The sequence below is a fragment of the Balaenoptera acutorostrata genome, chromosome 14, assembly GCF_949987535.1.
Source record: "Balaenoptera acutorostrata chromosome 14, mBalAcu1.1, whole genome shotgun sequence".
Lineage (NCBI taxonomy): Eukaryota > Metazoa > Chordata > Mammalia > Artiodactyla > Balaenopteridae > Balaenoptera > Balaenoptera acutorostrata.
Window position 1 is genome coordinate 60,444,896 of NC_080077.1, and position 25,785 is coordinate 60,470,680.

The 25,785-nt window shown below is 36.3% G+C and overlaps 1 protein-coding gene across 8 annotated transcripts in view; it reads left to right on the plus strand.

Annotated features, from left to right (window-relative positions):
• The window catches only part of USP45 (ubiquitin specific peptidase 45), a 67,864-nt gene that overhangs the window by 18,744 nt on the left and 23,335 nt on the right, over window positions 1–25,785 (plus strand). For 5 of the 8 annotated variants that reach the window (XR_009005208.1, XM_057527953.1, XM_057527955.1 and 2 more), the window contains exons 6-9: window positions 6,928–7,067; window positions 7,457–7,552; window positions 13,081–13,211; window positions 20,773–20,860. Coding sequence is in view for 6 of the 8 variants with exons in the window: in XM_057527953.1 (XP_057383936.1) it covers window positions 6,928–7,067; window positions 7,457–7,552; window positions 13,081–13,211; window positions 20,773–20,860 (455 nt within the window). In the remaining 2 variants the exon portion in view is untranslated. Of the gene's footprint in view, window positions 1–6,927; window positions 7,068–7,456; window positions 7,553–13,080; window positions 13,212–14,221; window positions 14,668–20,772; window positions 20,861–22,362; window positions 23,146–25,785 lie in introns of those variants that run through there. The other 3 variants (XM_057527958.1, XM_057527959.1, XM_028163393.2) reach the window with 3 other exon arrangements.

The window sequence follows — 25,785 nt, forward strand, 5'->3', positions numbered from 1 at the left end:
TTCTTGCCCTAAGGCTCAGCTCAGATCCTACTTCAGTGACACTTTCCCAATCCTTCGTTTTATCTCTTCTTCTTTGTAGCATACTTTAGAATCTTAACACTTGATTTTGTGGTGTTCAGCTTTCATGTGTATCTGTCTTGTTTATAAAACTGTACATGCCTTGAGGATTGTACCCTGGCTTATATTTTTGATTCTCATATGACTAGGTAGTAAATACTGCTGAATTGACCTGAACTAGCATGTGAGCAGTTTTTACTGAGGAAGTAGATATGCTTTGCATTTTCTACCAAAACACCCCTGAATATTATCAAATTATTTTATTTATTCATTCAGTCTATTAATATACTTGAGTTTCTACCTTGTGCCAGACACTGTGCTAGATACTGGAGATACAGTGGTGAATGAGACAGATCTGTTTCTCAGTTCCTGCCGTTATTGATCTTTTGGTTAGTGAGGGATATTGACAAATCACAATTATAATTGCTGTTTAAATAGTACCGTGAGGAGCCAGTACAGTGGACTGTGAGGACACTTTGGAGTGGTAAGTAATCTGGATGAGAGGATCCAGGAAACTTTTATGTAGAGGAAGAGATTTCTAAGCTGGAATCTGAAGGATAGCTAGATGTTAGGTAGGCAGAGAGGGAAGGGGTGTGTGCTCCAGGCAGGGGAGATAGCTCGTTGATGAGGGAGCCTGATACGTTCAGGGGATTGTATAGAGCTGCAAGGTTGAGTTTTGTGATGATGGGGGGCTGGTGAGAGGTGAGACTCTGGAGGTAAGTAGAAACAGCTATTGAAGGGCCTTGTAAGTTTAGAGTTTATCCTGGAGGCAATGAAGAGCCACTTATAGGTTCTAAGAGGAGAAGTGGATGATCAGTTTTGTATTTTAGAAAGATCACTTACTGTACTATGGAGATATATAGGAATGCCTTAATATGTATACCTGCCCATTCATATGTCAATATCAATTTATTATATGACCAAATAAAGATTTCTAGGGCTAATGGTTAACTAGGAGTTAGTGGAATTTTGAGAACAAACATATGAGGTAATTCTTATTTGGTTCCAAAGTAGACAAGTAGTGGGATAGCAAGTTTTTCCTTTTTACTCTTTAAAGATTAAACTTCTTTTCAGCTGTAGAAATGGGCAAATTACATTAATACTACATGACTGGTTTAGGTAATTGCATTAAGCAGTTGAGGGAATCCCAGTGCTGGTTCCCAGAAGAATGCTTACAGCTGTGTAGATCCCACATCTGATGCTAGGATTTGCTTTACAAAAAATAATCTCTCCACACTCTCCCCCTCAAACATATACCAGAAAACTAAAAACAACACATAAAATCCCCATATAATGAAAAGGTCATATAACACAAGATTGAAAAAGAGCAAGAAAACTTTCTTGTGAGACCCACCCAGAAATATGTATTGTTAAAAGTGGGCCGATATTCTCTGAAGGGCTTATTTCTCACTTTGGTAGTCTAGTAAATGTCATGTAAGTGTTCTACAAACACTTACAGAATACGGGAATTCCTGTTGAAATTATATCATTGAATATTGGTTTGCTATGTGTGAACTAGACATGATAGATAGTCCCACATTCTTTTCTAAAACAATAAATTTGGCCCATATTTTTAATACTGGTGGGATGCCATTTTCAAAGAACTTAAAGAGAGCATAAAATATTATATTCTGTTAAATTCATTAAGCTTATGCTCTTGGTATAAAAAGACATGTTATGTTGGTTCTTTTGGTTTTATTAAGTATAAGTTTGCTGTATCTTTTGGAAATAAGAAAGTATGGTACATTTGGGATCTGAAATAATGTATCTGAGAATAAATAATATTGTACCCTTTTACAGTAACAATTTGACTGTAATGTAATACTTTGACTTTTCTTTATAAAGTAATACATTTTGTTCTAGTATAAAGTGACAGTCCATATGCCTAAGAAATTTGCATTTTCATAAATACGTACTAAAAATTGCTATTTCCATATATAAAATGGGTTAGGGACAAAAAATGTTGAACACTTCAAAAACAATTTGTTTTACCTGTAGGGATGTAAATCTGGGGTTCCTCATCCGAACTACAGAACACAGAGTTACTTGAATGACTGTTTTCTCAGTTCTACCCCAAATGGCACTAACTTGTGGATATATATAGGGAGAAGTTAATTGGATACAGTGGGTACCTATGGCATTAGGGCTTAATTTTTTTTGAGGAACCCTTTGAGAAGGGCTACTATAAGCTTTAATAAAACTATAAATTCACACACCTAAGACATCCAGCAATTGATTACATCCAGCTTTTGCTTAAAAGAGTGGTCTTTTCTTTCATATCACTACTAGCATTTCATTAGTGTCTTAACTTGTCACACTTATTAACCTTATCGTCCATTGTTATACAGACAGATAGCAGATCATAATGGTTAAGTGTGTGGATTCTGAACCCAGACTACCTGGGTTTAAATCTACTCCCTACAACTAGCTGTGTGCGTTTGTTTGATCATCATCTTTACAGTGGGGAAAGTTATCAGAGGAGATGATGCTCTCAGACTTTTTCTTTAAATAAGCAAATTGCAAAATAAGTTTGCTTTCCCCGTGCCTATGAGAAACTTGGGACGCACCAGTGTTCCGTTTCTGGTTTAACCAAGGCAATTCACAAATATTTATACCTTTGAGAAAAGAGAGACATTTAATATTACTTGGCAACAGATCCACTATTGGTTGTTTTCAGTTTTCTCCAAGATGAGCAAAGCTGCATCTCTGTGTACTTATTCTTCTGTTTCTGTAGGTTAAATTTTTTGGAATTTCTGGCCAATTTATAAACACATGTTAAATTTTGATTACTGTTGTTTAGCTGCCCTCCAGAAAGATTATACAAAGGGTATAGTTGACAAGAATACTTGTTTTTCCATGTTTAACTGTGTTTATAGTTTTTAGGTTTTTTGGTTTGGTTTTGGGGGGGCAGTAATGAAGTTTTTAGTGTCATTGTTGCCAAGTCCATCAGTCTTTTCTGTAATGGTTTTTTAGCCTTTGGGGTCATGCTTTGAAAGTCTTCTGTATTCCACGTTTATAAAGATATTCACCCACAGTTTTCTGGTACATTCAGGGTTTTTTTTTTTTTTTTTTTTTGGCTCTGTTGGGTCTTCGTTTCTGTGCGAGGGCTTTCTCTAGTTGCGGCAAGCGGGGGCCACTCTTTGCGGTGCGCGGGCCTCTCACTATCGCGGCCTCTCTTGTTGCGGAGCACAGGCTCCAGATGTGAAGGCTCAGTAATTGTGGCTCACGGGTCCAGTTGCTCCACGGCATGTGGGATCTTCCCAGACCAGGGCTCGAACCTATGTCCCCTGCATTGGCAGGCAGATCCTCAACCACTGCGCCACCAGGGAAGCCCCACAGTGGACATTTGATAAATCAATTTTATTTGAGTTGTTACATTTTATAAACATGCTACTTAGTATTAATAAAATGAAAAACTTGCACTTTAAGATACATATAAATAGTTCTTAGAAAATGTCATTCTATTTTCTAGTTATATTATCTGATCTATTTAATATTCAAGTCTAATAGCATAATTAATTTTGAGCATGTTCTCACAGACTTAATACATGTAAAAGTCAACAAACAGACTCTTGCCACTTGTGTGAAGTGGCTATTTAACCATGAAATAAACTATTTTTATTGCCGTTGCCCCGTGGATATGTTCTTTCTGGCAGTGCTGTCCATATTTGGTGGCTATATGCACGGAGAGCCAGGTGGTGCTGAAAAGCATTGCACAGTGAAGCGTGGATATATCTAGGTTTGACATTTGTCATCCCTTACTGCTGAAGGGAAGGGTAAAATCTGTTTTTCCATATGCTTATGCTTTTTTTTGCCTGCAGTTTTGACCAGATGGTCTTATGAACATTGTTTACTTTAGGATGCTATCCCAGATGTTTTGAAAACTGATGGGTAAATGTGGTACACAGATACATAAATCATTTGCATGTTATGGTTTAAAAAATGCTATTTGGTCTTAAAAGATTAAAATATAATTTATTTCTGGAAGTATTTTCCCAAGTGAATAATAAATATATATTTATGGTATATATTATGTATTTATATATAGTTAATATAATCTATATAGTTTATTTTCCCCAGCCACTCTGTTTTCATATTAATAAGCTAAAAAATATTATGACAACATTTATTAAGGATGTTAACAAAAGGAAATACTTTTGAGAAGGCATATTTGTTTGTGGTTGCATATACTCAAATCTGTAAGAATCTTTCCTGCTAGTTTTTGTAATTCTTCTCATTGTGCATAAATCACTGAAGAGAAATTAACCTGGCAAAATGACAATGGATTTATAATCAAAAGATTATCATTATAACTTTGGGCAAATCACTTAACCTGTTGGAAACTGAGTTTTGTTAACATAAAATCAGAGTAACAGCCTTGCCCCAAAAGATGGAGCACTGCTTGGATTTAATTACTCTTTCATCTTAAATCTCTTAAAAATCACTGTGAAACTATCTCGTGGCAACAGCTATAATGTGAGCCTGAAACCGGCTAATTCTGGACTTCAGTTAGAATCTCAGCTATAATTAAGAGGTGGATTGCTCTCATTTGCAAGCCCAGCCAGGATCTGTATGGGGCTTCCTCTTGTTTGTGTAGTGCTTCTTACGCACTGGCTGGCTTTTTTCATTTGCTTTTACATTCCCTTGTAGGTCTGGATACTGTCTGGCCTTTTCCTGCTTTTCCTTTTTTCTGTGCCTGGACTCTGCACCTCAGTGACCTTCTCCATGGATTGTACCAGCCTTTGTCCCCAAGCTCTGTAATGGGGTTTAATTTTTATCACTTATTTTAATATCTGGAGGACAGGAGAAGAGATCTATTTTGCTAGTTCTTTTTTTTTTTTTTTTTTAAGAAATTCACGTTCTTTTTTTATTTATTTATTTGTGACTGTATTGAGTCTTCATTTCTGTGCGAGGGCCCTCTCCAGTTGCGGCAAGTGGGGACCACTCTTCATCGCGGTGCGCAGGCCCCTCACCATCGCGGCCTCTCTTGTTGCGGAGCACAGGCTCCAGACGCGCAGGCTCAGCAATTGTGGCTCACGGGCCCAGTTGCTCCGTGGCATGTGGGATCTTCCCAGACCAGGGCTCGAACCCGTGTCCCCTGCATTGGCAGGCAGATTCTCAACCACTGCGCCACCAGGGAAGCCCTGCTAGTTCTTTTTTATGGTAACTCAGAATTCTAGGGTTGGGCGTTAAAAACAGCTCTTCATTATCTAGACAGCAGATATCCAGTAACAACCAATAATGTTTAAAGAATAAATAAACAGGAATAAAGGGGGAAAACAGGTAATAGAGTTTATGATAAACTATTGCATCAAAGGATAAAAGTTATGAGGTTAAAGAAAATTTTTTTCCTTGTAATAGATTTGCTTGATGAAAGAAACGTCTGAGAAACCACCAATTTATTTCTCTCAATGAGAGGTTTCCATGTGTCAGAAAGAAAAGCCAGGATCATGAAAACCACAAAGTCAATGCAAAAGGCAAAAAACTCATATTAGCAATTCAGAAAATCCAGTTAGAAATGAGATAAACTTGAGGGGAACACCCCCAGAAAATATAGGAAATGATTAAAGAGAAAAAAGTGAGAGCAGATAAACAGGGGACATGAAGGATTGTTCATGAACATATGGTTTTTGGCACAAATAACAATTTTGGGGGCCTCTCTGGGCTGTTTTTCACACTCTTAAATAGTGCTTAGCATGCCAGGTGCTTTGCAAAGCAAATTTAACTCATTTGGGGCTTCCCTGGTGGCACAATGGTTAAGAATCCACCTGCCAATGCAGGGGACACAGGTTTGAGCCCTGGTCCGGGAAGATCCCACATGCCTCAGAGCAGCTAAGCCTGTGCACCACAACTACTGAGCCTGTGCTCTAGAGCCTGCGAGCCACAACTACTGAGCCCACGTGCCCAAACTACTGAAGCCCGTGCGCCTAGAGCCCATGCTCCGCAAGAAGAGAAGCCACCGCAATGAGAAGCCCACACACTGCAACGAAGAGTAGCCCCCACTCGCCACAACTAGAGAAAGCCTGCATGCAGCAACGAAGACCCAATGCAGCCAAAAATTTAAAAATAAATAAATAAATTTATTAAAAAAAAATTTAGCTCATTTAATCCTTATGAAAACCACATGAGGGCTTCCCTGGTGGCGCAGTGGTTAAGAATCCACCTGCCAATGCAGGGGACATGGGTTCGAGCCCTGGTCCAGGAAAGATCTTCTTTTTATTAGTTGGCATTCTCTTGTAAGGAAAAGTTTTTTCTTTTATCCTCATTTAAAAATCTATTATCAGGTCAGACTCATTCTCATTTTGTTCAGTGAATAATAATTTATCAGTACCCTTCTTTATTTTGATATTCAAATTGTTCCAGATTGGACCATTGGGAACCTGTTTAAAATGACGCCTGTGTGTTTTGACATACCATTTTTTTTTTTTTGAGCACTTCCTTATTTTCTGGCATAACAAAAATGTTATAGGCTCATTTGCCTCTTTTGCTGCCCCAGGTTTAGAATCAGCCTTTCCTTCAAGGGGTCTTCATTCCTTTTAGTGGGAATGGTGTTTGGAAACCAAGATCTGGTCTTTCCTACTTGTTTTTTTTTTTTTAACTTCATTTTAAAATATTTTATTTTTAAATTCATCTGGAATTTATTCTACAATGTGTCTGAGGTACGGATGTGTATATTAAGATGAATTAAAATTAACTGCTTTAGCAGTAGGATACAAAACAGGAGATACTTATTTGAGTTTGTATTCTTGCCCTTCAGGAACATTGATTCAGAGGAAAATCTTATTTAATTTTAAATAATACATTTAAATTATGTCAAATGATCTGTATTTAATTTTAAATCTCATGTCCATTATGTTTTCTCTAACTTAGATGCATTTTCTAGAATCATAAAACTTTGTGAAGAAAAATGTGAAACAGGTGAAAAAAAGGGAAGAAAAGACAGCAGTGTAACATCTGTAAAAGGAATTACAAATTTAGGAAATACTTGCTTTTTTAATGCAGTCATGCAGGTAAGAGCCAAGAGAAAGCTTTGTAAAATGTAAAAGTTTATATTAATTGATTTGTTTTTATTGGCACACCTGTGGACTGTCACATGACTGCTGAATGTTCGTCTAGAAGTCTGTTTTCTTTTTGATTGGTTAGGCTATCTTTAGCCATTGTCATACACATACATACACCTTTTTCCACAGTGCTTCTGAAAGATCTCTGTATTTTACCATGACTCTGTCAGTAGTAGTGACATTTATTAAATGTAAAATGCATTCAATTAAGTTTTCTAAAACTTAAAAATATTTTTGCTAGGCCAGATGACATTTGAAGCTTTGGGAGAGTATTTATTCTGTAAAATCAGAGGCATATTATAACTGAATCAGAAGATGTTGCTTTTGTTTTCTTTCAGAATTTGGCACAGTCTTACATTCTTACTGAACTGATGAATGAGATCAAAGAACACGGAACAGAACTCAAGATTGTTCCTTCCTCAGACTCTCCGCTGGTAAGAAGTATAATTAGCTGGATAATAGCTCTGTTTAGATAAGCCAGTGGTGTTGCCAAAACCTGTTGCCAAAACCTATCTTTCTTATTTCTCACAACTATCAATTGAGATGGTAGTCAGAGAATTTGAAAACATAATTCAAGAGCATTTTGTGAAAATAAACAATAAGATTTAAAACTTCTAAAGTCATAGCTTTAAGGTATGTTATAGTTCAAACATATCATGGGTCAGACAGCACAAAAAATGTTGAGTCAGCTTTCAAACAGACATACTAGAAAAGACAAACGATTTTGCCTTTGTTGAATGACATGTCTAGGATTCCTGTTTTGTAGTTACTGGTGACAACTACTTAAATACAGCATTTTTGTTCTTTAAAGGTAGATTTAATTTTAATAGTGACCATCTAAAGGTTTTTTGGAGCCTAATTTGATATTGGGTTTTTAAACGAATGAGAAAGGGGAAAAAGGCAGCCTTTGACATTCAGAAGCTAGCCTGACACCCACAGTTAAGCCATGTTATTCAAACAATCTCACAGAATACCAGACTCGAGCTAGGTTACTCCAGGACTGTTAAAATGAGACAGAGCAAGGCCACTTCATAATTTTCTCTAAACACAAACTCTACCACTTAGAAAATCCCAAACGTCCTCTTTTGGCCTAATTGAGTCACTGTGACTTTTTTTTTTTAACTAGTTACAGCTTTATCCTCATTCTAGCCTCCTTTTATTGAGATATCCAATTGTAGAAATACCCTCACTTTCTGACAGCATCCAATTGAGAGCAGACCTCTGCTCCCTTAGATTATTTTCCTTAGATTAACTTCCCTAAATCACCCAACTAAAGCCCGAATTCTACATCAGTTCTTTTGAATACCCTCTGAGAGACACTCCATGGTCCCCCATTGTGTGTGTTCTCCCTCAGTGGAACAAGTAATAAACCCACCTTGTTCAACTACAGATGTGTTCCTGGTGGTCTTGGGCTGGAGGGCATTTACACTAATAATTATGATTTCAGTTAGAAATTGATTTGTGTGTGTGTGTTTTAGAGGAACAGAGAGTGAATGTATAGCTCATGATCTGGCTTTTGAAATACATAAGAAAGAGGAGTTCTAAAAGTTCTTAGCCCAGTGTAGTAACCTTAGATTTTTCTTCCAAGGAGGCAATTTTTAAAGACAATATTGTTGTATTTTTTTTGTTGAAAAGGCAGTCTGTAAACTCATTGCCTGTTCAGCCTCTTAAAATTTTTATGTTAGAGCCCAGTGCCCTCTTCTAGATAGTAGTGAGATAGTGAAGACTACTTTACTAAATGGAAGTTAATGCTAGTCATTTGAAAAGATTTCTTATTAACTGTGATTGGATGTTAGGTTTAAGTATTTCACATGTGGAGCTGTGAAATTACTATATATGGCAATCATATTATAGCTGATCACTGTAGGCTTGTGTCATTCTAAGAGGGAAATTTTCAATCTTAGGTCCTAAGTTTTTTAGGACATACAGCGGACCCGGGCTGTGGGACTATCAGTGTAGATCACTACTCTTTCAGTCACCAGTTTTATTTGGTCCTTCGTAATCTGTATGCCTTTTCTTTCTTTTCCTTACTTTATTGTGCTGGCTCGAGCCACCAGTAACATGTTGAATAGAAGTGATGAGAGCAGACATCCTTGCTTTAATCCCAAAATTAGGGGAAAAACACTCAGTCCTTCATTATAAAGAGTAGGTACAGGGACTTCCCTGGTGGTCCAGTGGTTAAAACTCTGCACTCCCAATGCAGGGGGCATGGGTTCTATCCTTGGTTGGGGAACTAAGATCCCACATGGCGAGGCCAAAAAAAAAGAAAAGAGTAGGTACAAAATAAGCTACAAGGTTATATTGTACAACATGGGGAATATAGCCAATATTTTATAACTATAAATGGTGTATAACTTTTAAAAATTATGAATAATAATATTGTACACCTGTAACTTATGTAATATTGTACACCAACTATACTTCAATTTAAAAAAAGAGAAGAGGATTTAAGACTAGACACTGCACTGAAAAAAAAAAGAATGAACTTGACTGTAGGTTTTTCACCGGTGTTCTTTATAAGGTTGAGGACATTCCCTTCTACTCCTAGTTTTCTGAGCATTTCATCATAATGGATGTTGAATTTTGTCAAGTGCTTTTCCAGCATCTACTGAGATTATCATATAGTTTTTCTTCTTTATTCTCTGTTAATGTGGTAAACTACACTGATTGATTTTCAAATGTTAAACCTATCTTGTATTCCTGGGACAAACCCCTGTTAGTTATGATGTATTCTTCTTCTTCTATGTTGCTGGATTCAATTTGTTAATATTTATATGAATATCAGCAGTGTGCTTACTTTTTTTTTTAACATCTTTATTGGAGTGTAATTGCTGTACAATGGTGTGTCAGTTTCTGCTTTATAACAAAGTGAATCAGCTATATGTATACATATATCCCCATATCCCCTCCCTCTTGTGTATCCCTCCCACCCTCCCTACCCCACCCCTTTAGGTGGTCACAAAGCACCGAGCTGATCTCCCTGTGCTATGCAGCTGCTTCCCACTAGCTATCTATTTTACATTTGGTAGTGTATATATGTCCATGCCACTCTCTCACTTGGTGAGCTTCCCCTTCCCCCTCCCCATGTCCTCAAGTCCATTCTCTACGTCTGCGTCTTTATTCCTGTCCTGTCCCTAGGTTCATCAGAACCTTTTTTTTTTTTTTAGATTCCATATATATGTGTTAGCATACGGTATTTGTTTTTCTCTTTCTGACTTACTTCACTCTGTATGACAGACTCTGGGTCCATCCACCTCACTACAAATAGCTCAATTTCGTTTCTTTTTATGGCTGAGTAATATTCCATTGTATATATGTGCCACATCTTCTTTATCCATTCATCTGTCGATGGACACTTAGGTTGCTTCCATGTCCTGGCTCTTGTAAGTAGAGCTGCAATGAACATTGTGGTACATGTATCTTTTTGAATTATGGTTTTCTCAGGGTATATGCCCAGTAGTGGGATTGCTGGGTCACATGGTAGTTCTATTTTTAGTTTTTTAAGGAACTTCCATACTGTTCTCCATAGTGGCTGTATCAATTTACATTCCCACCAACAGTGCAAGAGGGTTCCCTTTTCTCCACACCCTCTCCAGCATTTATTGTTTGTAGATTTTTTGATGATGGCCATTCTGACCAGTGTGAGGTGATACCTCCTTGCAGGTTTGATTTGCATTCCTCTAATGATTAGTGATGTTGAGTATCCTTTCATGTGTTTGTTGGCTATCTGTGTATCTTCTTTGGAGAAATGTCTGTTTACGTCTTCTGCCCATTTTTTTTTTTTTTTTTTTTTTTTTTTTTTTTTTTAATGAGGATCTTGAATCAGATGCGTATGTTTGATTGATTGATTGATTTTGGCTGTGTTGGGTCTTCGTTTCTGTGCGAGGGCTTTCTCCAGTTGTGGCAAGCGGGGGCCACTCTTCATCGCGATGCGCGGGCCTCTCTCGTTGCGGAGCACAGGCTCCAGACGCGCAGGCTCAGCAGTTGTGGCTCACGGGCCCAGCCGCTCTGCGGCATGTGGGATCTTCCCAGGCCAGGGCTCGAACCCGTGTCCCCTGCATTAGCAGGCAGATTCTCAACCACTGCGCCACCAGGGAAGCCCTTCTGCCCATTTTTTGATTGGGTTGTTTGTTTTTTTGATATTGAGCTGCATGAGCTGCTTGTAAATTTTGGAGATTAATCCTCTGTCAGTTGCTTCATTTGCAAATATTTTCTCCCATTCTAAGGGTTGTCTTTTCATCTTGTTTATGGTTTCCTTTGCTGTGCAAAAGCTTTTAAGTTTCATTAGGTCCCATTTTATTTTTGTTTTTATTTCCATTTCTCTAGGAGGTGGGTCAAAAAGGATCTTGCTGTGATTTATGTCATAGTGTTCTGTCTATGTTTTCCTCTAAGAGTTTGAAAGTGTCTGGCCTTACATTTAGGTCTTTAATCCATTTTGAGTTTATTGTTGTGTATGCTGTTAGGGAGTGTTCTAATTTCATTCTTTTACATGTCGCTGTCCAGTTTTCCCAGCACCACTTATTGAAGAGGCTGTCTTTTCTCCACTGTATATTCTTGCCTCCTTTACCAAAAATAAGGTGACCATATGTGCGTGGGTTTATCTCTGGGCAGCAGTGTGCTTACTTTTAAAAAACTTTTTATTAAAGTATTCACACAGAGGAGTGTACATCATAAATGTAGAGCTGATGAATTTTCACAAACTGAATACACTGAACTGAAACTAACCAACATTTTTCTCAAGAAACAGAGCATTACCAGCAGCTAGAAGCCCCCTTCAGGTTGCCTTCCATTCCCTGCCTTCCTGCCACAAGGATAGCCACTAACCTGGTTTCTAAAAGGCAGATTAGTTTTGCCTGTTTTAATATTATATATAAATGAAGTTATACAATATGGACTCTTTTACATTTGGCTTCTGTCAACATGTTAGTGAGATTCACCCATATTGCATTCTCATCAATAAACTTACTTTTGTTTTCAAAATTTAAGTATACTTTTAAAAACAGGTTATTTACTCACTCAGTTCTGAAGTTTTTAAACTGTCTCGAAATACTTAAGTTGGGAGCAGGGGATACTGCACCTTAGTGCTTGAGCTTTGAAACTGCTTTAGATTTTACTTTTGACCCTTGAGGTAGCTTTCAATTTACTGAACATTGCAGAAATCACTTATGATATTCAAAAGCTATAGAAAATTATAGCCTGTCCTTTCTGTGGTTTTAGCTAGATGGCTGATTTTTAAGGATAGTTGGTATGAAATATATATGTAATTTGTATTTCATGAGTATATGAATGAGACAACATATGTGATAGTTGTCTTAGAAGATAACATTCTATAGTGTCTGAGGATTATATTTGGGATCTGCTTTTTATTCATTGTCTGTAAGGAGAGGGGTTACTAGCAAGGATAACATTTTAGAAGATAAAACTTGGTGGGGAAAAAATTCTAGAATAAAGAGCGTTGCTCCTTCACACAGTTGTAGCTGCTTTTGTCAAACTTTGTGTCTCTCTCCTTTAAAAGAGGGAGATAGTGTACCAATTTGTGACATAATTTCCCATTCCTTATTTTGTTAGTAAAATATTTGGGGAAAAGAAGAGTATGGGGTTTTGCTCATAAATGTAATTTATGATTATTTGTGAATTTGTACAAATATCAAGTCGATGAGTAATTTTATTTTAAGAGAGCACATTAAGGGACAGTTACAAGCAACAAGAGATTGGTTTTTCACTCTTAAGCTAATAGTTTTATTAAGTAAAGGGCAGAGGATATGAAAATACCTGTATTTTTCAAGGTAAGGCATTTAATTTCATTTTTTATATATTCATCTTATATATGAGGGAATAAAGCTTCTTGATACACTTGAGGTGATTTAGTCATCATTTAAACAGAGTGTAACTCTTAGATTTTTAAAAATATTTTATTTAAAAATTGTGTATTTCTGACATAGAGTTGATCATGTTTTTAAAGGACCCATTAGTGGTGGAACTTTCAAGCCCTGGACCATTGACCTCAGCCTTGTTCCTGTTTCTTCACAGCATGAAGGAGACTGAAAGAGGACCACTTTCACCCAAAGTCCTTTTTAATCAGCTTTGTCAGAAGTGGGTATATCTACATTCTTAATATAAATAATCATGAGTTACAAAACACTAATGTGTTTATCACTTAATATGAGTAGTTTGACTCTGTGACATTGCTGTTATTGCCTAGACTACCAAGAGAAAGAACTAACATTTGTTTAGTTGCAGCTGTGTGCCTTATCTAAATTATATCTCATAATACTCTGAAGAAGTGATTGTTTATCCCCATTTTATATATAAGGAAACTGAGACCCCCAGAAGTTGAGTAGTTTACCTTGTTTCATGGTGACAAAAATAGGGTTTAAGTAGATATCTGTCCTGACTCAGAAGCCCATGATGTAATACCATAAAGTGAGAAAATTATAGAATTATAAAATCTAAAAGTGCTATAATAGATCATCTAACCTAGTTTTCTTGTTTTTAAAGATGAGCTTTGAGGCATGCAGAATTTAAGTAAATTTCCCAAGATATTGCAGTATATTTAAAAACAAAATCCTTGTGTGCCTAGAAATAAGCACATGTCATAAGGGACCTGACATTCATTTATTCCTTTATAGAAATTTGAGATCTTACTTTGTGTCAAGTAGTTGCTAGAATCCAGGGGTACACAACTTATAATTTATTAAAAACAGACCCTTTCAGGAGCTCATAAACTAGTCCAGTCCACAATTAGTAAAATATGTAGAAACAAAATTCTTTAAATGTGAACTTGCATTTTTGTATATCTCCAGGTTTTAAAATTTCATTTTAATTTAAGCTAGTTACCTATGCCATGGTATTGTATTATATTTTATTGCATTTTATTTTATCTCATAGTATTGTACCAATGTTAATTTCCTTTTTTAAAAAAGTTTATTGTGGAAAGAACACAACATGAGATCTACCCTCTTAAAAAAATTTCAAGTGTACAATGTGTTATTGTTGACTGTAGGTACAGTGTTGAACAGCAGATCTCTAGAGCTTATTCATCTTGCTTGACTAAAACTTGTTCATTAATTAGTAACTCCTCTTTTCCCCTCCCCCCTTTCTAGGTACCTCATATAATTGGAATCATGCACTATTTGTCTTATTGTAACTGACTTATTTCACTTAGCATAATGTGCCATGGTATTTTAAATGTAGTCCAAAATATGGAGGGTTTATTATATGTTTCATTTGGTTGCCAGGTGCTGTTTTTTCAAAGCCTGAAGAACAAAAAAAACCTTTAAAAGTCTCAGAGACATGGGTGCCTCATAGAGTTAAAAAGTTTTTAGGACATTATGTACTTTAGAAATTTGTTTTTGACTCTCCCCAAAATAACTTTGTTTTGTATCTTTTTTTTTTTCTGGTTTTATAGAGATTTATAAACATTTTCTAATTATTATTAAAATGATAGGTGCTCATAGATAAAAATTCAGACTACTGTTATCTGTTTTCTTTATTCTATCCAAAAGTGATTATGCATACATAGACATAAAAATAAATTGTTTGCAACTTGTTTGTTTTGCTTAATGTGTTCTGTACATCTTTCTATATTAGTACATGTGGATATAACTTATTTGGTTTTACATATAGATATGTGTGTATATGTGTGTGTGTGTGTGTGTATATCATTGCACTTATGAGAGTACGTCTGTAGGATAAATAGAATTACTGGATCAAACGTTATTTGAAAATATTTTTAAATTGCATATTCTTTTTTTTTTTTTTTTTTTATGGCTGTGTTGGGTCTTCGTTTCTGTGCGAGGGCTTTCTCTAGTTGTGGCAAGTGGGGACCACTCTTCATCGCGGTGCGCGGGCCTCTCACTATCGCGGCCTCTCTTGTTGCCGAGCACAGGCTCCAGACGCGCAGGCTCAGTAGCTGTGGCTCACGGGCCTAGTTGCTCCGCGGCATGTGGGATCTTCCCAGACCAGGGCTCGAACCCGTGTCCCCTGCATTGGCAGGCAGATTCTCAACCACTGCGCCACCAGGGAAGCCCCTAAATTGCATATTCTTTTGCTTTATTGTATTTACTTTAAAAAGAGGTATGTATATATTAACAAAAGTGATTAAAAAAAAAAAGTCAGGTGAAGATTTAAACCATATATGTTGAGTCTATTTTTGGACTTTGTTCTGTTCCATTGATCTATATGTCTATTCTTACCCCAATACTGTACTGTCTTGATTACTATAGCTTCATACTAAGTCTTGGAATTGGATGGTGTGAGTCCTCAAATTTTCTTTTTTTGGGGGGCTGGGTTACTGCTCTAGGTCCTTCGCTTTTTTATGTGACTTTTAAATTAGTTTGTCAGTTGGGATTACATTGAACGTGTAGATCAGTTTGGAGAGAAATGACATCTTAACAATGTTGAGTCTTCCAATGCATGATTATGAGATACCTTTTCATTTATTTAGGTCCTTGATTTTTCCTCATCAAAATTTTATGGCTTTCATCCTATGAATCCTGCACCCATTTTGTTAGATTTACCTTAAGAATTTCATGGTTTTTTTAATGGTAGTTATTGTAACTTGGTACTTAAATTTTTTTCAATTTCTAGTTGCTCATTGCTAATATAGAGAAATACAATTGATTTTTGTGTATTGACCTTTTTTCTTGCTTCCTTGCTCAATTCACTTACTGGTTAGAGTAGCTTTATGTAGATTCTTTGGGATTTCTTATGTAGACAGTAATGTCATTGGTAAACAGAGACCATTTTATTTCTTCTTTTCCAAGCTGTATCATTTTATATATTTTTCTTACCTTATATCGCTGGCAAGGACCTCTAGTGTGGTGTTGGAGTGGTGTAATAGACATCCTTACTTTGTTCCTGATATAAGGGGCAGAGCATTCAGGCTTTCACACATAAGAATGATAAGAGCTGTAGATTTTTCATAGATGCCTTTCATCAGATTTAGGAAATTCTCATTCCTAGTTTTTTCTGAGAGATCTTATCAAGAATGGGTATTGGTATACCTTGATTCCTGGCCCAGAGAAAATGAGATAATAAATGTTTGTTGTTTTATAAGAAAAAAGAATGGGTATTAAATTTTTCTGAGTGCTTTTTCTGCATCTATTAAAATAATCATACATTTTTTAACCTGTTGAAATAGTGAATTGTATTAATGGATATTCTGAATAGCTTTAGTGAACATATTTGATTTACAATAAACTGTATGTATGTAAAGTGTAATATCAGTTAAGTTTTAACATATGTATACACTTGTAACACCATTGCCACAGTCAATAGGATGAATGTATCTGTCACCCCTAAAAGTTTTCTTGGGCCCCTTTGTAATCCCTCTCTCTGGACTCCTTCCCCAAGCCCCGCCCCAGGGCTACCCCTTACCTATTTTTTGCCACTATAGATTAGTTTGCATTTTTTAGAATTCTGTATACAGTTGACCCTTGAACAACACATGGTTTTGGGGCACAAACCCTCCCCGAAGTCAAAAATCTGCATATAACTTTACAGTCAGTCGGCCCTCCAGATCCCAGGTTCCACATTTGTTGATTCAGCCAACTGAGGATCGTGTAGTACTCTAGTACGTATTTACTGAAAAACATCTGCATGTGAGTGGACCCATACTGTTCAAACTTGTGTTGTTCAAGGGTCAATTATAAATAGAATCATACAACATGTACTCTTTTTTTGGTCTGGCTTCTTTCACTTGGCGTAATTATTTTGAGATTCTTCCATGTTGTATGTATACATTGATTGATTTTTGAAAGTTGAGCCAATCTCTTGAAGTTTCTGTTATAATGGTGATTGTCAGACACTTTGACCACTTGTGATGAATTGTTGGGAGCAAGTTCTTCAGCTTTCCTCTGGCTTTTTTTTCCCCTTCAGTATCTTATTTTGCAATAGTTGTTTTTTTTTTTTTTTGCAATAGTTTTAAGACTCACAAAAAGTTACAAGAAGAGTACAGAGTTCCTGTGTACCCTGTATCCAGCTTCCATCAGTGATAATATCTTATATGGTAGCAGTGCATTGTCAAAACCAGGGAATTGACATTAACATAGTACTATCAACTCCAGTATAGATCTTATTTGGGTGTCACTAGTTTTTACATGAACTCTTCCCTGAAAGGTTCAGAGATGCTATAGAGTGATTCTATGTCTCCATTCTCATTCATGCCCATTTTTAAAAAATATTTATTTATTTATTTTGTTGCATGGGGTCTTAGTGGCTGCAGGTAGGCTCCTTAGTTGAGGCTCGAGGGCTCCTTAGTTGTGGCATGCAAACTCTTAGTTGCGGCATGCATGTGGGATCTAGTTCCTGGACCAGGGGTGGAACCCAGGCCCACTGCATTGGGAACTCGGAGTCTTAACCACTGTGCCACCAGGGAAGTCCCTCATTCACGCCCACCTTTTTGCTTCCTTTATTCCTTCATGTTGCTAACTAGTATTGATGTGCTGAGCTTTCTTTGGGTTTTGTCCATGAAGAAATTACATATATATATATATATATATATTCCTAGTTTTGTGATATTCTGTGGTGTGTTATGTACCTTAAGGATGCCATCAAAGTCTCAAGGTAAGTTGAAAGTTCAGGGACTTCCCTGGCAGTCCAGTGGTTAAGACTCCTTGCTTCCACTGCAGGGGGCACGGGTTCAGTCCCTGGTTGGCCTGGTCGGGGAACTAAGATCCTGACTGCATGGCGGCACAGCCAAAAAAAAAAGATGAAAGTTCAGTATGCTATAGTATTCTGGGTATGTTCTTCAGTATTTTCTTCTAATTTACTAATTTACCCTTCAACTGTGTATAGTTTAGAGTTTATCCTATTTTTTGTATTTTTATATCTGTAGTTTTATTTTCTTATTTCTAATATTTTAATTTGCTATCTTATATCTACATGTTCTTTAAATTTTTTTCTATTTTTTGTAGTATTTGGGCTTTTATTGGCAGTTATGCCTTTATTTTATGTTTTTGGACATTCTCAACATATTTATGGCAACACCTTTGGGACAGTTCTATACAATTTATTTGGAGTGAAGTAAATTCATTTCAGTTGTTTTTAACATTAGATTTCTTTATGTGTTTTATAGTACTGGATTGTAGCCTTCTTTGGAGTGAATTTTTTGTTTTTCCGCTCCTGTCTTCGACTCCTTTGCTTTCTCCCATCCCCTCCCTTCCTCATATCCACCTCCTCTTTCTGCCTAAAAATTTTAAATTTTATGATAGCCTCACCCCTTCCCTCCAGGCTGGCCTTGGAGATCCAGCTCTCTTAATGATTCAGTTACCATGCTGCCCTGGTTAGCAGATGGGAGAAGAATCTGTAGAGGGCTTGGCTCAGGTTCAGGTCCCTAGGCTGTGTCTGTGTTCTGTTGTAGCCTTAGGTAACACTTGCCTAAGGGCTTCCTTTCAGGCTCTTGGTAAGATCAACCATCCTTAAACAATGATCCTGGCTCTGGTCTCTGTCTGAAGTACTTTTAGTTTTCTTTACCCTTCAGGGCTGAGCTCTTTCAGGCCTAGAGCCTGTCAAGTCTGTTTTTTAGTCTGCCTACAATTTCGTGTTCTAATATTTTTGTTCTGTGAGATTTTTTTGTATTGAATCCCACTTAAGCCTTTTTTGTTTGTTTGTTTTCTCTTTTTATATTATGTTTGGAGCAGAGAGAGTTTTTGGATTATGAACAGACTGATTCATCTGCACCCAGAAGACAGCTCCATGAAGTCTCTTCGTTTTAAATTTCTTTGTCTTGGCAGTCTGTTCCTGTTTTATGAGTGTGTATACATTTTCCTCTTAGAATTTGAGATTTCTGAAAGTTCTCAACTCTTTCCCACAGTAACACTTTTACTAAGGCACAGTTCCTGTCAATGTTTAGAGTTTCCCTTGTTTTGAATAGGGTGAATTTTTTCATATGTTTAGTGATTTTTCTATTTTTATCCTTTAAGTTTGAAGGTCTCTTTTGGTATTTATTGGTAGCTCAGATAGGCTCCATTAGAGAGTCTGTAAGTCATCATATGATTTGTTCCCCAGCCCTAAATAAAAGAAGAAAGAAAAAAATCTAGGTTTATTAAATTTTCTTCAGTGGTTTAGAAGGCAGTAAGTGCTTTGTGCATGGTTGAGATGGATCTATAGGTAGAGACATGGTAGAGACAGTTTCTCCTTTGTTGGGAACTATTTCTTCCTGTGTGTCTGCTTTGAAAGCCATAAACTGTCTCCTCCTACCTGCCACCTGGCTGGTGAGGCTCTCTGAAGGATCCCCATTTCCCCTCCCAGTCTTCTTCCACTTCACAGACCTTTCCTGATACCTACAGCCTAAGTGTAGTGTCATGCAATTTCTGCCTTTATGAATTCCAGCTGGGGAGGCCCTAAGGGGGTTGGAATTTGTATCCATCTTGGTTTCTGTCCTCACCTCTGATCTAGGAGGTAGGCACTATCCACCACACGCAGAAAGGGAAGCCCACGAAGGGAGTAAGTGAAAGTGTTCTCTACATCATGCTGCTATTTGCTACTTCTTAGCAAGAGTGAGTAACTGAAATGATGGTTCCTGTTTCAGGCTAGATTCGCTAGTAGTTCAGAGAGTGTTTTAGCACCAGGGACTCACACTAGTACATTACTAGGATGAATATTCATCATGAGATAATGAGGAATAATGCTTAAAGTACTGGACTCAAGAATCAGAAGACCTGGATTTATGTCAGTGGCACTCAACTTGTTCTTCAGTTTTCTCAAGTGTAAAACGGAGTTCGTATTACAGTTGTCCCTTGGTATCCACAGGGGATTGGTCCCAGGACCCCCAAGGATACCAAAGTCCATGGATGCTCAAGTCCCTTATATAAAATGGCGGAGTATGTATTTATGAATTCCTTAAAAGCATTTGTGTACATCAAATGAAATATGTGGTATATGTCATAATAAGACCATTGTAAACTTGTACTACTATGAGATAGTCTTACTATTTTGTATTATTTTGACAAAATTCTTTCTTCATCTTAGCTCAGAGCACTTTTTAAATTTAGTAATTGTTTGCATTTAAGGCAAAAATACTCATTTTAGCATTGAGTTAATTGCAGTAAATATTACTTTTTAAAGTTACTGAAATCAGCTAAACATTTGCTGTGCTGATTTCTCCATGAATAACCCCTTATCCTTTTATTTAATTAATACACAGGAAATCTGATTGTCAAATTCATAAAATGAAAACCATTTCATAGAGATAACAGTTTATAGTTCTTTATATTAATATAAATAATCTCTTGCTTTTCTTTTGGTTATATAAGGTAGGAAGATAATAGATCACAGTAGCTTGGGTTTGAATACTGTTTTTTTACCTGCTGTGTGACCTTGCAAATTAAATAGTCCCTCTGAACCCTCATATATAAGCTAAAGAAAATAGTACATTCCAAGCTTGTTTCAGGATTATGTGAAGCTTAACATATGTACTGTACTTGGCATGTAGTAGTTGCTTAATAAGTGTTTAGCCATCTTATTCTCAGTGTACTGAAGATCTCATCCTAATTGGAACAGTAATCACATTTTGTCTTTCTATTTATAGAAAAAGGAGTAAATTAAATCTTTGAATATATGTTATTTCAAGGTGATTTTAAATGATAATAATATATTGTTGATAAAATGATTGTTCTTTTTTTTTCTTTCCTGTTTTGTTTTTAAACCATAGGGCCCCTGGATTTAAAAGTTTTCAACAACAGGACAGTCAGGAGCTTCTTCATTATCTGCTCGATGCAGTGAGGACAGAAGAAACAAAGGTCAGGTTTCTTTGTGTTTATCACATATTCTCTTAAGAAGAGGGTACAAAACTGAAGGAATTTTTACCAAAATTTTAATGTACGGTTGAGAGTAATTTGACTTTTTAAAAAACTTCTATTTACTCTTCTCTTCCCCCCCACTTTTTTGCCCCGTCTACCAGAAGATTATTTTTTCACTCTTTCACAACTCTGTTATCCTTTATTAGTTAATGCCCTTTGGCTGTAAATAGCAGAAATTATTAATACTAGCTTAAATAAAGAAAAGGGAATCTAATAATCCAAATAAAGGGGGATATAGGACAGGAAGGTTCTCAGGAATCCGGAAAGTATTCTCCTTTTTCCCCCAGTTTCTCTGGCTCTATAGATTTTCTTTACCCATCTCTCTGCGGACAGAGTAGTTCTTTGCTTCCCTGTCTGAATGGTAGCACCTGACCACCATGGCTTGCTGCTTGTGAATCCCAATTCTAAATTCCCAAAAGAGAGAAGTCCCATTATCCCACGTTGGATTGCAGTCCACTCAGGAACCAGGAAATTGGGGTCCCAGCCTCCTGGATCAGGGACTGTTTCTGAATAAAAAAGGACTGGTTAGATTTCTGAAACAGGGTTTATTGTAATCCTGTCCCTTAATTGATTGGCTGTTGGTTGACTTTAATATTAAATTAGTTATATTCACCTTTTTTGGTGGGGTCCTATGCAAATAGGATACAATTTTTCAGAGAAAATACAAGATATTAAAGATGCAAGATATCAAATACACGGCACATATCCTCCACTTCCTCCCTTTCTCTCTCATAGCAGACCCTGCTAATCATTCATAACAGTTCCACTGAGTCAGGGTTCAGTCTCAGAATCATTCTCAACATAGCACTCTGGGCAGCCCCTGCCAATCATAATTGTTAATAACAGGTGAAATCCTGTTTTCTGTTCAAGGTGAATACCCTTCTTAATCTAAATATTAATACGGTAGTAGAGCAACCAGGTGAAAATGAAGTGCTGATATGTTTGTGGTAGGTGTTTACTATGTTACTAGGCAGGGCGGACCCTCCTTTTTTTTTTTAAAAAAAATTCTACTTTGTTTGAATTGTACATAACATTGTAGTGTTTCTTTACTCCTAATGGCCAGTTTTCAGTGAAGAGAGAGTTATGGTTCTAATATTTTTTCGTAAATTATCTTAAAGAATGAGTTAATTACACCCTCCTGCTACCAAACAGTGTATATTACAATCCTATCCTTAACTGGCTGTTGTTAGACTTTCATATTAAATTAGTTGAATTCAACTTCTGAAGGTGTCACTCCCTTTCTACCATCTATTTTTATGTATTTTGATTATGAACCCTACTACCTTCTATTTAGATTTACGTCTATCACCTCTCTTAGGTTGTGCTCTCCTCAAGGAATGGTATCCCATGTGCCTTGCACACAGTAGTGCTCAGTGAATGTTTGTTGAATATGTTGTCTGTGCTTACCCCCCACCCCACGCCCTTTTTTTTTTGTTGGCCAGGCCTCATGGCTTGTTGGATCTTCGTTCCCAGACCAGAGATCAAACCTGTGCCCCTGGCAGTGAAAGCACTGAGTCCTAACCACTGGACCACCAGGGAATTCCCTGTGCTTACCCTTTAAATGGACAGTATTTCTTGAGAATTTGAATTGGGAAGAAAACAAAGTCTCTTAAATGAGTTATACTAGCTAGTTACTTGGGGATTTGCAGTTACTTTGAATATGTTATAATTTGAATAAACTGTTAAATTGACAGGGTAATTCTGCGTTATGTTTTACCTGTACTTTGTTTTGAAAAAAGTCAGTAAAGAGATTTATAATTAGTTAAGTTTTGGGACATTAACACAATCCCCCTGAGCTAATATTTGATCACATTTTCTTAGATCTAGAAACTGATATCAAGAATGGAGATTCAAACTTAAGTCTTTCTGACCTCCAAACTAATTATCTAATTTTATCCAATACTGCTTATTAAAGTTTAATTTTAATGCTTGGTCATTAGTGACTAGTATAAATAACCCATTTTTTAAGCTTGCTATTTAAAATTTAACCATAATTATTTCACTATTTGAAAAAAGTATTAACTCTGACTTAATAACTATGATACATTGATACTCTTATTGAAGGGGTTGATACAAGGTAGCAAGGTGGAAAGAGATGCTCTGTCTTTGTGTTATGAGTAGTAAATGCATTTTGACCTTCTGAGCCTATAGATGACATAGTAGTTACTTTAGGATTAATTCAAACCATCAGTTGCTAGAATAATTTTTTTCCCCTATGATTTGCAGGATACATTTGCTACATGGTGGTCATGTATCATTGTAAATGGAATTAAAAGTCACTCTTTACAATGTTTTTCTCTGTTGATATTACAAATAAAACAATAAAATCTATCCCTATAATTTTTTTTCTGTTTTACTTTTATTACTTGATGGCATTCTTTGTTACAATTAAATTATTCTTTTGTCATAATGATGCATTATGATGATTCACAGTATCTTGAAAACTCAGGCAGTACAGCAGGAAACATTGGTTTCTGAAAGCTCTTATCTTTCTTCCTTTATTTGAGGGTTTTAGATGGTGTGGCAGAATTAAAATGTCAAGTCTGTGGATCTATTCAGTCTCGTAAGCAAGGACAGTCGTGCCAGTCAGTTACAGTGAGTACCCAAGCAGGAGCTGCATTGTCTGGCCTGGGAACTCCGCAGCTGTTAATCGGGCAGCTGTTGTAGTTTATCTCTGCCATGTGTTTTTTGATTGAAGGAAGGCTACAGCGGTATGTCTGCCACCAGACTCTTCTAGTGATGATTAAAAACCACTGACCTCTTTTCATATTGTTTCATTAGGGTCTTTTTCTTATGACTCTGAAGTTGAGGAATATAACTCGCTCTTGCTGAGTAGAGAGCTAAAGGGATCATTTGTGCAAAAATTCTAAATTTTCTATGTGTGAAATAAAATCAAATTCACAATAAGAACTTCTTTTATAGGCAGTCTTTTTACCTTAGAAATATATGCTTCTTCACTTTTTTCCTTTTAATTTGAGCTATCTCTAAATTAATGATAATTACATTTGCATTATCAAAGATATATCACTTTAATACGTTACTGGGTAAGATTATTTTAAAGGTAGAATATCTCAGCTAACTTAAATTATGAGTGTTTGCATTATTTTTGAAAGAAGTTTAACATGGAGATTTGAACTAGTCGAACATGGGTACTGCTAAATGATTAATGTGCCGTGGTTGTTAGTCACTCCCTAACCAAAGTCTTTTTTTTTTTTTTAAACCTAAATGGTTCAAAGCACAACAATGAAAGGTTGGAGATGGATCTAAGCCTATTTATTTTATTCAGCTTGATGAACTACCTATTAACTAACTCTTTAGCAGTTTAGAGCAGAGAATATAAATTTGTGGCTAGGATAAAATAAAAAAACAAAAGTCTAATAATTTAAAAGTCAATAATTTAAACAGCTTAATTGTTTTTACTCTTTTTTAAAAGTGTGATATCATAGCTTACATTTTAGAGTATGGTAAAGGCTCATTAAATTCTATTGAAAGTCGTCTGAATGTTCAAAATTGTAGAATAAATTTACAGACTTCTAAGTTGAATTAGAGGCTTTATCTTTAGTGGCTGGAGAGGCTTTTTACGGTTATATTAAATATTTATAGGTGAACATGGGTATTTATTGGCATCTTTCATTTAAGTCCATTAAAAGTTTCTCTTACATGGAATTCACACCATTCTAATTTTCATATTTTAGTTTAATAAGTTCTCTGTTCAAGGTATAAAAGTCAAGTTTAGCTTAGACAATATCCAAATTATATAAATTTTCACGTTTATTGAGTCTGAATTGGAGATTATTTCAGTATTTAATAGCTTCTGGGACACATTATTTCAGTTTCCTTCACATATAAGTATATTTCAGGAGAGTGTGACATGGTATGGATTGCTGTATGTTCACTTTTATACCCTACTTTGTATATATGTGAGGTATACATTGCATTAACTTTCAAAATAACACTTGAAGAGAATAGTGAGCCGTTCTAGGAAATAAAATGTGCTGATCATAGGCTAGTTAATAAACAAAACTCACTTTCATAATTATTGGGGGAGGGTGTTAAAAAACTTATTGTAAAACATATCACACATACAGAAGAATGTGTACCAATATACATATGGTTTAAAGCATAATATTATTATAAATATTATTAGCACTTCTCCCTAACACCACCCCCAGAGTTATAAAAAAAAAAAGAAAAAGAATGTTATTAGTACCATAAAAACTACCTACTTCTTTTTTTCAAATACTTCTTCCTTATCAGAGGCAACCACTATTTTGACTTTTACAGAAATCATTCCCTTGCTTTTTCTTATAGTTTTTGAGAGCTACCTCTGTATGCTTAAATAATATATTGTTTAGTTTTATAAAACTGGGTAGCAAGCACAAACCTATTGCCATTATTGGATGAAGCTTCCCCCCAAAAAGATGAGAGAATCTCTGGAACATAGTCTGGCTTTGGCTTCCCAGAGTTTACAAGAGCTCTTTCTGGGGAAGTCAGTAGGCAAGATCATGAATGTGTTCTGAGCCACGCCTGTCAAAGTCAATTGGCAGAGGTGTAGAAGAGACCAGGTACTAGCTCTCTGATCCCAAAAGGTTGGAGACTGCTCTGTATTGTATTTTCTGCTTCTGAGTTCATCATGGCCCACATCATGGCTGTCAGGAATAGGCCCTAGCAGAACAGTTCTGAGGGGTAATGTGTATCCTCTGCTGATCCAGGCAGCAGGGCACGGAGGGGAGAATAACATTAGCAGCTCATTCCCTGTATGTTCTGTTCTCAGATTAAAAACATGGTAGAATGGCAGAAGAGATCTTGGTGTCGACAATACGTCCATATCCTAAGTGTCACTGCTGCAATCTGGATTGGTTGCC